Source organism: Halichoeres trimaculatus, unplaced genomic scaffold (assembly GCF_033239565.1).
Source record: "Halichoeres trimaculatus isolate MK-OKI-2021-1 unplaced genomic scaffold, fHalTri1.1 fHalTri1_scaffold_18, whole genome shotgun sequence".
NCBI lineage: Eukaryota > Metazoa > Chordata > Actinopteri > Labriformes > Labridae > Halichoeres > Halichoeres trimaculatus.
Window position 1 is genome coordinate 16866891 of NW_027437196.1, and position 17707 is coordinate 16884597.

Below are 17707 nucleotides of genomic sequence, written 5' to 3' on the forward strand. Positions count from 1 at the left end.
ACTGTCTGAAGTGGAACATGTAAAATCAGCTGTTTTCTGCAGTGTGCAGTAACTCACTTTCTCTGGCTCCCCTTAACCTGTGGCAGCGATCACAAGAGCATTAAAAATAATCAACAGTTAATCAGAGTGTTGCTGAAAGTTGAGTTTACCTTTATAGATGATAAAGGGACTTTACTTTGAGTTTCATGTATTTCATGACTGACCCTGAACTCCTCACAGTAGCTTCCGCAGAAAAGCTTTGAAACTGTCAGTCTGTTCACTGCGAGGTCTCATGCATGAAATAAAAGCTAAATTCTCTTCCACTTGTTTGACTGGTAGAATGTAAAATAAATCTTAGCTCTGAAGACTGCGAAAGCTTTTGTATTAATGGACAAAGATTTGCCTCGGTACATAAATCTGACTTCCTTTAAGCAGCTCGGCAAACATGCACAAACTAAGCACTGGAGCAGCTGTTCACTTTGTCACAGCTCTTGGATGTCTCGCTGGAGGTGAGGGTTGGAATTTAACCTGAACATCTTTGCTCTTTAAACACTCTCCAGGATTATTGTAATCTTTTTTGACCCAAGGAAAAGAAAAGAGATAAAGCACAAGAACACAGAATTAGTGTGCATCATTAACAGAAAAGAAGATTATTTTGAGGAGGGAAACCTCTGAGATTAAAACAGGGGAAATCATTACTTGGAAAAAAAGGGAAGCACATTTGAAAACAGAAGAAAGCATGAGGAGAAAAAAAGTGGAAAAGAGGGCATTAAAGAGACAGAGCAGGCAGAGGATCCAAGTCCACAGATGCCATATCTGTGAATATTTCAGTGCCCTGGTGTGATAGGCACAGACGTCACTGTGATGCTGGAGCACAAATGCATTCTGGGTACTCAGTGGGGAGACATCGCTCGCTCATCAACAAGGCTGTTTTTCACACAAGGACAAAACAATGCCTGACCTTACCAAGGCCTGGCACCCTTCAGGGTGGATCCAAGTGTGCTGAATGTAAATGGAAGTCATATGAAAGAAGAGCCAACACATGGGCGTGAGCACAGAGAGGAGGAAAAACACCTGTGAAGGTTTAAAGGGAACATTTGGTTTACACAAACCCACACCTTTCTCCCATAGGTGTGCATGTGGTATTGTTGTCTTTGCAGCTAAAGTTACATATTTGTAAATGAATACAAACACAAAGTGCAGAGATGGCATGTGTAGGGCTGCACGATAAGGCCAAAAACCAATAACTCTGTATCTTTAGGCTTTATCACTATACACGATATATATCTCCATATTCTGATTTCTCTTCTACATCCCTATATAACTATTTAACTCAGTCCTTAGATGTATAAAATGACATCAGTATAACGATTTAAGCAGACCTTTCAGTTTTATTTTTAAATTTGCAAGAAAAAAGGGGAAAATCTTGATCATATAAAGTTTGGCAAACCTTTTATTTGCACCAAACTTTAAGTAGTTACATATTTTCAGTTCCAGATAAATAATTCATTCAGATGTATTCAACTAGCTGATTATATATTATATTATATCATATTATATGATATTATATGATATGATATGATATGATATATTATATTATATTATATTATATTATATTATATTATATTATATTATATTATATTATATTATATTACATTACACTTTGAAAATAGTATGAACTAAAGTTGGAGATGACTTAATAATACTTTCATTTCCATAAATAAGCAACCTGGATTTTGAAAGGACTCATCCTACTAGCGACTTGTTTTTAAACCTGGGGTCTGGTTTTTTGGAATTGGATTTACTTCCTCCATCTGTTTACTTTGCAGCTCAGAGTTGTCTTTATTGTGTGTTCATTACACATTTGTATAAACTCTTGGTGTTGCCACCGAACCTTGTTTGTTTTCTGAAAACATCGCAGCTTACAGTATTTTGGTATTCAGCTGTAAAATAACAGCAAACCCCTCTCTTCCATCATGCATTGAGCAGTGCACAGCTGAGTGCCGTGACTGAACGGAAAGCAGGGGGGCAGAGTGTGCAGAAAAGCAAAAGTGAAAGTCAAGAATATGTCTCGTTTGTTTCTCGTTGTGGAGAGCTGAGAAAGAAACAGGCAGGGATCATACAGGCAGCAAAGCAAGCTCAAATCAGCAACTAAACTTAGCAACTTTTTTCCTCTCCTAATGCAAAAACAGGATGCCCAGGAGAGGGACAAATGAGCAAATCACAGAAGAGATTTATGTTCCAATGTCTGAAAACATTAGCGTGACTATTTGTACTCGATGGTCTCGATATAGTCGTTTTATACATCTCACGTGCAACATTTCACGATTTATCAAGTATATTGGATAAATCACCCAGCTCTACGCATGTGCGTGATTCTCAGCAGACCCTATTAGAGCTGAAACGATTCCTCGAATGATTTGAGATACTCGATTACAAAAAATACTCAAGTAATTTTCTCTGCCTCGAGGAATCGTTTAATTTTAAAAAAGATCAAAGAGTGGTATTTCAAAAAGAGCTGAGGCCATATTAAGAGAGTTTTCAGACCCCTCAAGCTACCTCTTATACAAAATAGCGACTAGCAATAAACCTAGCTTCTTTTCTGGGGTTTGGAGACTTATGGGTCATTCTACGAAACAGGTGCCATTTTGGTCTGCAACATTTGATGAGATGTACAAAGCACATAAAATGTGTGTTTACAAATTTTGGAGCTACCAAAGCAAGTGCTCTTACTGACATGCTGTATCAGAAAATTCTATTTCTTAAAGAGAAAAAAAAATCATTTGAAAAATAACTGCTCTTTAACTAAACAAAAACATATTTTATCTGATTACTCGATTAATCAATGGGATTTTTAGTAGAATACTCGAATACTGAAATATTCTATAGCTGCAGCCCTAGACTCTATACTTGGGTTGTTTTTACCTTATTTTATGAATCAAACTTGTTGCCCTCTGGTGAACCATCCTGTGGTCTGAACAGTAAGGCCATCATTGATTTTTCATAATAGTGGTGTTGTCATTATGCCAGATGTTTTTGAAGGCACCTACATGGAGGTGTGGCTAGTAAACGTATCGACCTGACTCTCTAACAGGACTTAACCAACACACTGAAACACGTGGTGCTGCTGGTAGAATTTCAGCCCTGTGTCATTTCTTTCTCATGTTTCGTGCTGCACTTGTTTTTTTTTGTTGTTTAACCAGGCGCCTCCAGCAAATCTTCTTATCAACATGCAGCTATCAAATTTGCAGACAAATTTCACACCACCGCTTCCTGTTTGTCACTATGGTTACAAGAACTGGTTTTCCGGCCCAGGGTAGAGTAAGTGTGTGCTGTTTCTCCATCGGACAGGAAGCTGGTGGAGAGAGCATGCACAGTCAGCAGCATGGCATAACGCTTATCTTTCTGAACAATGTGAGAGAGATGATGTGCTCGGGGCAGATTGCACATGTGAGATTGCTACATCTTTACTGACAAGTTAGTTTTAAAATAAAACTTATATCAGGGTTATATAAAGAAGAGTGGAAGAGAAGCTCTTCTTATGTGAGAGGAGACAGAAGCTGTTAGTTTGAGCTGGAAGAGAAACTATATGATGGATACTTTTCTAAGTGAATGACTTTGAAGCCCTCAACCCATTTGAAACGTTAGGTCTTTTTGAATAAGTCGTATTTCTATGCAGTTAGTCAGAAACAGGGTTGGCAGTTGACTGGTTTCAGCATCACTGGTTCCTGGTCATTGTTAGTCAGCTGTGTAACATTCTGTGGAAACAGATCATGCTTTTACTGTAATCACAGGTTGAAACATGTTTGAGTTTTTCTACATTTTCACTGCAAATACACAAACTAGGCAAGTGCTTTTGTCATATTTCTCCTAGAAAATGTTTTAAAAGACTTCATCTCAGCCAGATTTACCTGGCAGAAAATAGAACAAGAGAAAATTAACACTCAAAATTCTGGAATTCAAGAAAACTAGACCTGCAAGCAGCCAATGGCTTATTTCTACCTTCTGATCTCTTAAATTGTGCCATTTTTCTGGACTTGTCAGTTATTACCTCCTCCAAGGAGGTTCTGTTTTTGGGAGAGTTTGTCTGTTTGTCAGTGAACAACATAACTCAAAAAGTAACACACAGATCTTGATAAAATTTTCAGGAAATGTTCGAAATGAGATAAGGAAGAAGTGATTCAATTTTAGTGGTGATCTGGCTCAGCGTCTGGATCCAGGATTTTTTTAAAGGGTTCTCTATCATTGTGAGATAGGGCTGTTTTTCCCATATGTGTATATAACTGCGATAAATGCTCAGATTACTTTGCAAAACAATACAAGACAAGGTCAAGATAACTTTTGACTGATGAAAAAGTACAATCCAGATCCTGGCAATATTCTGAACACTAAGATTCAGAATATGTAACATGTACTGAGTCTTTAAAATTTTCAACACTGTCAGGTAACAAATTATCGTACAAACCTGCAACTAACACCAAATTGGAGCAGACAGTCTGCTGAAAGGGAGTATAACATTAAAGTAGTACTAAAGTGTTGTGTGACAATCACAACATTTACCTCTTTCAACCCAAAGCTACAGCAGGCCATTTATCAACCAGGGAGCAAACCAGCTAATCTGTGTAGCAATGAAACCGTGAAACATCTCTTACTGATGTCAAGAAGTAACAGCACTGCTGGGTTTTATGTCCTTTTTGGATTCCCATGCTTGAAAAGGAGTTTCTGGTGATGACTGGCTGCCTCAAAGATACAGTGTGTCATAATAAGCAGTAGTTAGCAGAATAAAATATACAGAAGCATGTTTGACTCACTTCATATTCACCAGGATACAAAATGTGTCTTGGCTTGTTTCTGTGAAGCAACAAACAGAATGGACTCATGGTCAATGTAGACCCTAGCTTCTGACAGTGTCCTCCAACTGTGGTCCTGATGAAGCTCAGTAAATTCAACGACAAACGTGTTAATTTTCTGAGTTTATTATTTTTGTGAAGCCTACTGGGAAACAGCACATTGAGAGCTGAAACGCAACCCAACTCAGCTCGGCCATTTAAAAATATTTCTGATAATACAAACAGGGAAGCAGGAAATACAGTAAACTAAAGAACACACAGATTCTGTTGGAAGAGACGTGGTGAGAGCTGAACTCACAGTGGGTTGTAAAATCATCTCTCAGGAAAAAGACGTGACATGAGGATTGCATGATGTTCACAAGGAGAATTTTTTTTTTTATTTCACAACACCATGACTTAATTCTATCACCAAAAAAGCCAAAACGTGTGACATAAAGTCATTCACTCCATCATTAATGGTTTAACTGTTTTATCTATAAAGCAAGAAACAGGCTCCTTGCCGTTTAATCATCCCATCTGAAGGTTCTGATCTGGCTTCCACTCACTAAGCAACGTCAAAAAATGTGGTTGTGTCTTCAATTGTTGGTATTTTATTGGAAAATAGTTTGCACACTGTAATTCCATCTCCCTGCTCCTGTTATATTAATGTAATTCATGTCGAGCAGATCTCTGTCTTTGTCTTGCAGTGATCACCATAAGCTGACGGATTTTACAAAAATATCTGAGGCCATCTGACAGACAACAACCAACTATCAAGCTGTTGGTGGTGTGAAGAAATGAGACGTGTGCTCTGAGGAAGTAACTACTTTACAGCATACTGGCACTGATTTCCCATAATGCCCATTTATAAGACATTATCTGGCTCTACTTTAAGTGTAATCAAGACTAAATCAACTAATAGGAGGATGTGTGGATACAGTGGGAGGGGGTGTGATGTTGTAGCACAGTTTGGTTGTGGCAGATACAATGAAATACTCATAAATAAACATAAAGTGTCTCTAAAGTAACTCACCAAAACACCATTCTGTACAAATAGGCCTGTCACAATAACAAATTATGCTAGACGATAATTTTCCAAAATATTATTGGCAATAAACGATATTATTGTCAATATTATTTTGATTTTTTTTCCATTTTTTCATTGATGTAATTATGATAAATGGGATAATAAAGTGAGTACAACATATCAAAAGAAAGAAACTTTAATTTCTTAAGAGTATTTACCTGTAATTAAAAGGTCAGGATGTTTTAAATAAAATAAATTAAACAAAAAATATAATAAACTTAACAAACAAGAAAGAGAAAAAAAAATACAATAAAAATGAAATGGACTCTCTTTTAGAAAAAAGTACATGTCAATGAAAATAATTAATACTAATCAAAAATAATTAAACATAGAACCTGTCTCCAAAGAAAAAATGAAACTCCAAAAAAATCAACAACAACAGCAAAAACTATGGCCTAAATAAAAGGGAGTTTATACAGTTCCTGAATTGTTTGTAACATGTACTTTTTCCCAGTCAATCCGTACTGTCTGTCAAACATTTTTAACGTTTCTGGCTTTCAACCATATTGAAGGGCTGCATTTCTTTGGCAATGTAGCTGTCTTTGAGCGCCCACCATTTGGCGCTTTTATTTCTATTTACTCTGCAGACCAAAAGCCTCAGTAAGAGCGGATTGTCAAAGAATAAGTCGCAAAAAAATCCCATTGCAAAAGATGCCAAAGATCGCATTTTTGACAGATGCTCACTACGCTGTAAATCCGCTAAATCCGCTATAGAACCTATGCACCCCGATGTTAGGAAAGATAGACGTAGTGAGCCATCTTCTCATTCAGCCTCTTTGGTCGAAAGAGAGGAGGAAAACAAACATGCATGCACGTGTCAGTTTATTGAGGCTGGCAAACTTACCAATGACGTTTTTATTTATCTTTCGGTTAATTGATTTATTGATTATTGTGACAGGCCTAATAATGCCCATTTATAAGACATTATCCGGCTCTAATCTAAGTGTAATCAAGACTAAATCAACCAACAGGAGGATGTGCGGATACAGTGGGAGGAGGTGTGTTGTTGTAGCACAGTTTGGTTGTGGCAGATACAATAAAATACTCATAAATAAACATAAAGTGTCTCTGAAGTAACTCACCAAAACACCATTCTGTACAAATGGTACAAAGAGACTGAAACAACCACTGGGCCTAAGCTGGTGTATGTATACTACATGCCTCTCATAGATGACAGATAATATTCATGTAACTACAGCAGACGTACACCTCTCAAAATGGAAAAGTCAGGTATTGTGTAATAAAGGTCACGTATACAGTAGCTGCAGTGGTTTGTGTGTGCTGTGTGGGTTTAACCTTTTATTAAAAAGGAAGTTACATCATTATCTGATGTTAGGAACCCAAGAACCTTTGAAAGAGCAGCTAATTAAACAATAATCACATGAAGTATTACACAGCTTACCCATGAAACCTAAGGATAACATGTTTCTAAATGTGAAGGATTTATTGGCTCCTAGTCAAGAAAGGAAACAAACACAGGTTGAGGAAAAAGACAGTAGAAAATGAATCAACAAGCCTGTGTGCTTCATGTTTATAGATTTAACATACATGTCATTAAAATGACTTATTCAGCCTTATTCAGACCTCTTTCTGTGCAGCAGTCTTACTGTAGAGGTAGCCTGTACTCCCATTCCTTCCTCTGTTCAAAAGCAAAGCAAAGAGAGGTCAGCCATAATGAGGACACACTGATGAGAAAAGTGGAGCAGTGGTAAGGTAAAAGGACTGTCTACTACTCCACATGGATGTGTGTGTGTGTCTGTGTGTGTGTGGGAGAGAGACAGAGTCACAGGGAGCATATGAGGCCTTGGACAAATGCCAACAACTACCTGAGCCGGGCGCCCTGCAGCGCAATTAAAAGCTTATGGTATTGATCTGTTGAATTGTGGGTCGTCTGCATTCACATCCAGCGGTAAAAGCTCATTTTAGGCTATTTCAGTCAGTGTCAGTCACGCACAGCTCCACAGAAAGGAAACGTGTTTCAGAGTCTAAGAATAGATTCAGATACTCTATCCAAGAGGGAAATATATTTTCACAACCAAAATAAAAACAGACAAACACAGAAAGAGAATGTCAGGTGTTTCAAACTAACCATCATTGAGACGTTTTATGGCGAGGGTCAGCACTTCTTAGGGGACGAGTTTTCTTACAACACACAAAATACTATGACTAATGTGATGATGTGACACTACAATGTACACGTAAACATCAACAGGTACACACACACACACACACACACACTGAAACACATGTCGACAGATCAGCCTGTCTGCTGTGAAGTCAGGGCTATGAAAGGCCAGCTATTAAAGGATATAGTGGTTTAGACGGACTGAGCAACAAACAGGCTTATGGTATATGCTCTGTCCTGTTGGCTGAATCAAGCTGCTCAGCAACATGTCACATTGAATTTTGGCAAGAAGTGAGGAAAAGCTCAGAGACTGTGAGGACAAACACATCAGGAGCCATGTGCATGAACGTCTGCATGCAGAGGGAGACACAAAAACCCAAGTGCTGTTTTCAAGGTTTTTGGAGACATACAAAGGAGCCAAAACACAAGAAGCTTCCAGAAGTTCCTCTTTCTGTCAGGCCTCAGGGTGCCAGGATGTGAGGCTCCAGCTATTCTGTTTTCCCCACCCAGAAACCATCACACATATTAACTGGAGGTCAATCCTGCAGATATTTATAGAATCCCCACAAATGCAAACCACAGAAGCAGACACAGCCACTGTGAGTCAGACAGAGAGGCAGGACACAGCAAAGAAGAGAGAGGGAGAAAAGAGAAGGAGAGGGGGTCGGGGAATTAAGGTGAACTACAGAGACAGACAGACAGACAGACAGGCAGACAGACAGACAGACAGACACTAAAAGGGTTTAGACAGAAATAGTGAACACACCAGCAGAATGGGGAGAACTGAGGAGTGTGAAAAATAAAGAGCTATGATAAGAAAACCTCAACTGTAAACAAGGGTTGCAGCTATCGAATATTTTAGTATTCAAGTATTCTACTGAAATCCCATCGATTAATCGAGTAATCGGATAAAATACGTTTTTGTTTAGTTAAAGAGCAGTTATTTTTCAAATGAAAAGTTTTCTCTTTACGAAATAGAATTTTCTGATACAGCATGTCAATAAGAGCACTTACTTTGGTAGCTCCAAAATTTGTAAACACACTTTGACACATTGTTTGTGCCTTGTACATCTCATCAAATGTTGCAGACCAAAATGGCACCTGTTTCGTAGAATGACCCATTAGTCTCCAAACTCCAGAAAAGAAGCTAGATTTGTTGCTAGTTGCTATTTTGTATAAGAGGTAGCTTGAGGGGTCTGAAAACTCTCTAAATATGGCCTCAGCTCTATTTGAAATACCACTCTTTGATCTTTTTTAAAATTAAACGATTCCTTGAGGCGGAGAAAATTACTCGAGTATTTTTTGTAATCGAGTACCTCGAATCATTCAAGGAATTGTTTCAGCTCTACCGTAAACGGCATGAAGACAGGCTGACTGCCCTCAACAAACTCAGAGTCCAGCATCATCAGTTTTTAAATGAAATCAGCAATCACAATGTCTATTTATTTAGTCGTAATGCTACGTGATATACCAAGTTTGTGAGATAGATATATTTTTGAAACAAGATGCACAAGACAACATTATTTAAGTTATACAAAACACGAAAACCAAGAACATAAAGCCCTCACAGCTTTGTACACCAAAACAATCCAAGCTGCTGGCTGCATTTCTTCAAACAACAACTTATCACTTTTTTGATGAAAAGAAAGGATTGAGTGAGTTGCAGCAGGAGGTCAAGAGGTGCTGGCTTCACAGATTTCACAGTGGGTGCTCAATGAGTGTCATTAGAAAACACTTTGACACCTTTCTGTTCTAGCAAGCCATCAGACACCAAAACTGACGGACTGACAGGAACAACTTCCAGACGAGATGAGATAGTCCCTCATGATGGTCAAGTTGAGGGTTTGATTCTGGTCTTTAGTATACTGCAAATAATACTCAATCCTGACACATTTTTAGAGAATGTAGAAGGGATGTTATCTTTCTCAGGAACTGTGTTTCTCAACTGTAGTAGAAAAATCTATACTCATGCCAATAAATCCCACAATAGTCTCTGTTCTCCTCAAGAGTCTTCTCCAACAAGCTCCACCACCACAGACTATAAATGGGTGCCATGACGAGTGTTTACATCTAACTGAGCCAACATTTACACTTTTTACACTTCTGAGCTCGAGCCACTGCTTGCAGCAATAAAACAGACACTAGAAAACAGGCTGTGAACTATAAAAAACTGTCAACTTTCAGGCCTTCTTTGTACTCAGCCTCTCTTCTGTTAATGTTAGCACATAATAAGTATGAGGATGAGAGCTGTTACTGCTCTCAGGCTGAGTCAGTGAGGCGTAGGGCTACTTTCACAGGCACAGAACGAAGAGGGAAAGACACATTTACACAACACACAGTCACAATGTGAGCCTCAGCTGCAGCATCCTTAAGAGACAAAACCTTTGAGGTTGGATTCGTAGATGTTAGTATATATTTGAGCCATTGCACATCCGAAGCTTCAGTGGTTGTAGCAGATTTTCACTGAGCAGAAACTTTTCAGCTTTGGCCTCAATCCATTTTCAACCACCGAACTCTGGGGAGTGCAAATACAATTTCAGAGTAAGATTAAGGGAAATAAATGTCTGTAAACAAGCTTTCAGCAACGGGTCACACACTTTCTGCTACAAAATACACTTTAACCTGAATACGTCACTTTTTCAAAGCCACAGACATAATGACCGAGACAGACTGACAGACAGAACGTCTCGTTTATTTTAATCTGTCCTGACACTCCATTTGGCCAATAGTGCATATGATTGGACAAATAGAGCAGCCAGTGGAAGGGTTTCCCTTCTTACTTAAAGGATAATTTCGGTTTATACAGCTTTTACATTGTTTATAGAATGAAGTAGAACAAAATACTCACCCAGAAGGTTTTCCTGATCCAAGCAGTGCTTCAAGAGATATTTAGATCCAAAATCGTCCAGCGGACGTCCGTATAATAGGATCAATCGGGGCATAGACAGCACTGCTCCTAAAACTGCATTAATCTTCCAAAAACGTGTGTTTTTCACCAATATTCCATCATGGTCCGCTCCGGGTTAGTCCTCTGCTGCAGTCGGTGTCACTCCAGACAGCGTTGTGTGGCTGTACTGACCTCTGAACTGACGGAGACTTTGTTTACGATTGCCCCTCTGCGCATGCGCAGTGCAGCTCATTGTTTCAGGGGAAGACCGCAGGCTACATGACGACGCGCAGAGGGGCAATCGTAAACAAAGTCTTCATCAGTTCAGAGGTCATTACAGCCACACAGCGCTGTCTGGAGTGACACAGACTGCAGCAGAGGACTAACCTGGAGCGGACCATGATGGAATATTGGTGAAAAACACACGTTTTTGGACGATTAATGCAGTTTTAGGAGCAGCACTGTCTATGCCCCAATGGATCCCATTATACGGACGTCCGCTGCACGATTTTGGATCTAAATATCTCCCGAAGCACTGCTTGAATCAGGAAAGCCCTCTGGGTGAGTATTTTGTTCTACTTCATTCTATAAACAATGTAAAAGCTGTGTAAACCAAACTTATCCTTTAATAGGTTGAGTTCATTCAGTGTTGTGCTCCAGAGCAGATCATTTTGACTGACAAGCGGCTGTGGAAAAGAGGGGTAAGGGTCACACAAACATGTGGATGTATTCAAGTGTTTGCATGTTGCCTCTGCAGTTTCTAAGCACTCACAGGCCTTCCACTTTCTCCCCTCCTCTGCAGTAATTCCAGCAAAGTGTTTGATGTAAAGCAACTTTCCAACAACGCTGAACCATTCTGCAGCCTCCACACCATCTGGCTGTAAATCAGAGTCTCATCCTGCTGACCTGCCATGGAATGTCACTTAAAGTTGCCAGAGGTATCAGAAACAGAAACCTTATCAAGTGATGAGAAGAACAGCAGGAGAGGTAGCCCAAGGCATGAGAAGGAAATGTGCTGGCGGCAGTCCTGCTCTCACTTATGCAATCCAAGAGAACAGTTTGAGCGTGTTGACTCTTGTCTCGAAGTGATGCGTGGATTGCAGTTCATCTGCAAAACTGGCGGGTCGGGTCACAAAAATTAACACTCAGATTTATAACTAATGGGTTCAATAAGGAGGAATATAAATACTGCAAGTGAACAGAATTCCACTCTGGAAACTGAACAGGGAGGAACGATGTATGCAGTGTAACATGGTTAAACATTTAAATCATCAGACAGGCTGAAAGAATGGGTCATTTAAACCAATATCCTGTATTTTTCTTTACATCATTCAATCCAGGCTAAGTTTATTACTTTGTTTACAGTAAACCAGCCACCTACTGATGACTGCTGAGGTCTATAAGAGCTGTCAAAATATAATCTTTTGATAAAGTGAACATGACAGTTTTTGAGCCACTCCAGTTAAAAGCTACACTTAACACTTTTGATTCTGAAATGTGTCATTACTGCATGCATGTTTACTGATTCCTCCCCACTGAAAGCAGCCTCTCAAATCATTACAGAAAGCGATAGAGGAAACACTCAGACGTCAATTTAACACACCAGAGAAAAATCCCTTGAGAGCTCACACTCAGAAACAATATTTTAAATATGGATGCAGGTTTTCAAATGAGAGAAATGAATATTTGAGGCGTAGGTGGATGTGTACATGAAGATTAAACTTACAGAAGGTGGAACAGTACATCAGTAATGTGTAGGTTTTCATGATAGCTTGTGGCCTATCGGTTCACAGTTTGAGACACTTAGATAAAACACAGGAAGTTTATGATTGGAGGTCAAACTGTAGCTGAGTATGCTAAGACAAAAATTATAAATATTTTTTATAGCAATGGATTTCTTGTGCTTCCCCAGCTTTAAATCTACTCAATGTGGAACTTTTGTACAAATAGCTGACGATGAAGTCACAGTGTTATCAATGAATCACTGTTCATTTTAATGCATTAAATTGTGCCTGTAAAAGGTGAAAGATTAATCCCAACTGGAGATAAAACTCCTGCGTACCTCACCTTGCCCCCTCAGGCTTAAGGTGAGTGTAATCTATCTACAGGCGACAGCTTAGATACAGAATAACAGATCTGGTTCTTTAGCTGCCCTGGCCTCAGATTCAGGCTATCTAGAGGCTGCTTAATCCACTAAACTGCCATCCTCAGCACAAGGAGGAAAATCAAATGATCGGATCAACTTCAAGAGCTCACATTCATAATGATTTAGAGAGATTTCTCAAACCAGTACAGACAGATTACGTCAAAATAAATCTTAGTGGATGTTTTGAACTTTCACCAAAGACTTAATTTCAGATGGAGGTGTAGCTGTTAGCTGCAAGGTTATAGTAGTTTTGGATTTGTCATTATAGTTTAGTTTTAGTTAGTTTTGACATTTTTTTCCCCATACAGTTTAGTTTTAATTAGTTTTAGAGCAGGCATTCTAGTTTTTATTAAGTTTTGATTTTTGCAACAAGGCTTAGTTTTAGTTTAGTTTTAGTTTTTTCATACCTTATTAACCAGGTGCAGGATTCAAAAAGGTCAGAGTAAATATCTTGTGATACTGTTTATTTTCAAGTCCAACATAGCGCTCACTGCTCAGTCAATGATGATACCGAAATGTTGGCTGCTGCCTTAAACACAAGAAAATAATACAAACTTAGTATAAAAAATAATATAAACATAAATTATAAAAAACAATATAATATGAGCTTGAATAAAGAAAAACTTGGACTCTGTAACAATTAAACTATTACAGATGCTCTGATTCATTGCTCCACTACGTTTGGTTGCAGCACAGCGCACAGCCAGTCAGTGCAGTAAACAAGCTCGTCCCTATACGTCACTATGATGGTGCTGTGCAGCACTGACAACTGCCTAAAACCGTCTAAAATTGGTTGGGAAAATGTGTCTGATTAATTTTAATCCTAAAGGCTATTAACATTGTCAAAACTATAACTAAGGGAACTTTGTCTATCATTTTAGTTAGTTTCAGTTAGTTTTGTGAACACGAGATACAGTTTTAGTTTACTTATCGTTTTTGTTTTCTTTTCTAGTTTTTATTAGTTTGAGTTAACTGCAACGTATTTTAAACTTTAGTTTTCGTTTTTAGTTTCGTTTTAGTTAACTATTACAACCTTGGTTAGCTGAATAGTTTGAGTTTGCTTTGAACTGGGATGTGTAACAGCATAATTATCACTTCGTGTGTCACAGGAAACCTTCTCTGATGTCATAAAACGGCACGCCAAACTGCATCAACATAAAAAAAAGTGCTTAAAATGTGAACCTCTAAAAATATCACTCAGAATTTACAAGATATGAGAAGTTCTGAAAGACAGCATTAGAATGAAACTGTCACATTTCCCATTTTGGGATGTTTTTCATTGAGTATTGAGCAACAACAGTTCGCAGTGTTTACCTTCCCCATTTTACTCCAGATCTGATAAGAATAAGAAGATCATTTTTCATCCTGAGGGACATTGTTTGGAATCACATTCTTAGATGGCAGTGTTGAGATGCAAACCCACACCATTAAGAAACACGAATCCATCCTCATAGACCACTCAGCCAAAAAACACCAAGCCAATATTGATGTGTGACTGACATGTGATTAGGAAGCAGTCAAAGTTATTTATACTCCAGATGAGGAATTTCAAAATAACTGACTCAAGCTGTACTATTTCATACTTCTGCCAACCACTGGCACCCAACAAAACCATGCAGATGTGTGCATACGATTGAGTAAAAAAAGAAGAAGCAGAATCTGTCTCTGCATCAGTTCTTCAAACATACTATTGCTGTTTTGTAAACAATATGCTACTCCATGAGTATGATCTCATAGCATAAATATAGATCATTCATATATTGATGGAAATAGATACTGCTCTTCTTACAACAAATCAAGAAAGCTCAAGAACACAAGATCAAACCTCCAGCAAAACTGGACAAATTTATTGAAGGAGCCCTTTCATTGTTACTGGAACAGTAAAGAGAGCAGAACTATGACTTAAAATTCACCTTGACTTCGTGATAGAATTATTCTTAAATATTATTAATCGCTACATTACACGACATGAAAATGCACACAAGACTTGGCAAAAGGTCTTGTACTTGAAGTAGTCCTTGAAATGATTGCACACCCCCTGCTAAACAAGTTGGCTCTGTCTTTTAAACATGGGTGCAATATCAGAGGCAGGAGACAGCAGAGGAAAAGAAAGAGCAGAGAAAAAAGATAAGCTGTCTTGCATGGGAAGATCTGCTCTCTCATGACACAGGGCCCGGGAGCTTATCCTACATGTGCACAACAGGAAGCTAAAGAAGGGCTCTCACAAACACACATTCATTTATAGAGCATCTACGCCATGTAAGCTTACTATCATGTATTTTGTAACTGTAAAAACCTTGCTGAGGCAATCATTAGGAGTGTGCTGAGTCCAGCATATTTCCATCTACATGCACACACATGCATTGACAGCACTGTAGCCCACCGCTGGCCAGCTGTCATCTCCTGTATGTCAATCAAACTGAAATACCACAAAGGCTGATGGTTGACAGCAAGGAAGGCTTAATGTGTCACAAAGGGTCGAGGGAGATAACTGTGGCTCATCATTATGGACATTAGATGTTGTGACTCACCGAATGGTTGACTCCCCACATAAGCACGCTGAGCAGAGGGTCGCTGGCACGGAAGAGCTTCACTTTCTGAGCCACGAAGTGCTTTTTCTTCGTCTTCGTTTTGCTCGCAATAGCTGAGGCAATGCTGCTCGCCGAAGCCATCTTTAAGCAAACTGGCTGTTTATTGCAGTCTGGGAGAAAGTCTTGACAGTGTCTTTCCTTGAGGCTGGCACAGCGACCACCAGCTCACGACTCAGAAATACCAATACTATTCATCTAGCCAGCTCGCAAATCAAAGTGTCCCAATTCTTTTCTTCATCCAACGTCCCACACAGCTTAGCTGACACTAGAGCCCGACCACGACAAGGACTTACGTGAGAGAAAATTTTTTTTTAAAGGTAATACTGCTGTTCTCCTTCGCCTAACAGTCCTCCGCGTCCCACAGCCCACATCATAAGTCCCCTCTCTTCCTTCCTTAACGAGTGAGGAGCTCTCCGCACCCCTCTGATGTGAGCTCTCACTGAGCTGGCGTTAGCATAGCCGAGTAGCTAGCCAGTTAGCAAGCGTCAACGATAAATAAAGTAAAATTAATAAATGTAAATTACAAGGAAAATGTAGCTCCCTAACAAATGGCACAAAGCCCCTGAAGTATCTGCCAGAGGGATTTCTAAAATTACTCGTAAATGGTAGCGAGTGGCAAACAAAACGCTATTCACCACCAGCTAGCGTACTCCCTCCGACCTTTGCTAGCGAGCCAGCTAGGAAACGTTAGCCAACCTGAGGCAGAAAGCAGAGCTGAGGTCCGCTCAGCAGCTATTCACCATTAGCTTGTGAGCTAACTATTATCATTAGCTCTGTACGAGCAGGCAGCTCAGCCCTCCTACGCGTTTGAGGTCAGTCCATAGAGATGACAGGAATGTCATGTTATGTCCTTGCCCCGCTTAAATTAAAATGCCGAGGAGTTGTTTTATCGACGTGAAATCAACGGGTGGTCACCTCCGTCTGCAGCACTGAGGCTCATGTGCGCTGCTGTCAACTGACAGCTCGACGGAGGGGAGGTGACAGCCTGCGCTTTGCAGTGCCTGCAGCGCTGATTCGCTGCATCCTCCTCCCTCCTCCGAGTCCATGCCACTTTGCTGTGCCTCTTTATAGCTCATATAATCTCTTTATTGCGTTATTAATTTTATATATATTTCATAATGGTTATTTCACGTTATTAGGGGTTCTTCACCTTAAACGTTGAAGATAGCAAAAAGCAATCTTTATTTTTGGTTTTAGGACACAAGTATAAGGGTGCGTGTTTGGGTGCAGGGGCGTGTCCTGGCTTTTTTCACTTTGGGTAGCCCAGGGGCTTAGATTAGTAGAGGGGTGATATTAGGTATGATTAGTGCTCATTTCTAACTCATTGAATCACATCTGTGTTTACTTGCATTCAACTACCATAAGGTTTCCCATGTCTTTTTCCAAGTTGAAAAATTAAAACAATAGAGTGGCAACAATTTCATGACTCAAAAAAGATGTCCATCCAATGCAAAATTCTAAATGAACATAAAGCAAACTCCTGCACACTGTTTAGCTTTTTACATTAATATCTTTAACAAATTCTACCAATGCTCCTGTCCTTTCTTTGTATATTGTGAAGAGGTGACCTGAAGCCTGTCCTACTCTTTAAACAAGTAAATTGTGAGAGATTTAAATACAAAAAAGAAAGCCCCAGCTACATCAATAGTCTAAATAGTTAAGTTAAACCCGGGTCCCTATGTCATTTTTTGATTAAAAGAAATAAAATAAAATAAATAATGATAATAATGATAATAATGCAATCATTGATCAGGATTTTGGCTGGTACCAGGACTGGCAAATCAGGATTCGGGTGGGGTGGTGGGGGGCATGCCACCCAAGGCCACCCTTCTGGATACTCCTGTGATTGTGCTTAGTTTAATGATGCATTAGCAATTTAAAAAATAATGTACATCCCATCTATCCCCCCCCCTTTTCTTGCCTTGGTTGAGATTAATCTGGGGCTCATTTCAGGCAGCAGAGCGATGACGTCCCACACCACCAGAGGTAATGTCTTTAGAGGTCATTTGGATTTTCTGGTGCATACTGTGCTGTTTCCCCTGGCACATTGCTGTGTCAGTACC

At 39.4% G+C, this 17707-nt stretch overlaps 1 protein-coding gene across 5 annotated transcripts in view; it reads right to left on the reverse strand.

Annotated features, from left to right (window-relative positions):
• The window catches only part of pip4k2aa (phosphatidylinositol-5-phosphate 4-kinase, type II, alpha a), a 39046-nt gene extending 22399 nt beyond the window's left edge, over window positions 1–16647 (reverse strand). For 2 of the 5 annotated variants that reach the window (XM_074693286.1, XM_074693285.1), the window contains exon 1: window positions 15585–16647. In XM_074693286.1, the coding sequence (XP_074549387.1) occupies window positions 15585–15725 (141 nt within the window). In that variant the 5' untranslated portion in view covers window positions 15726–16647. The remainder of the gene's footprint in view (window positions 1–15584) is intronic. The other 3 variants (XM_074693284.1, XM_074693283.1, XM_074693287.1) reach the window with 2 other exon arrangements.
• Window positions 16648–17707: the final 1060 nt, after the last annotated feature.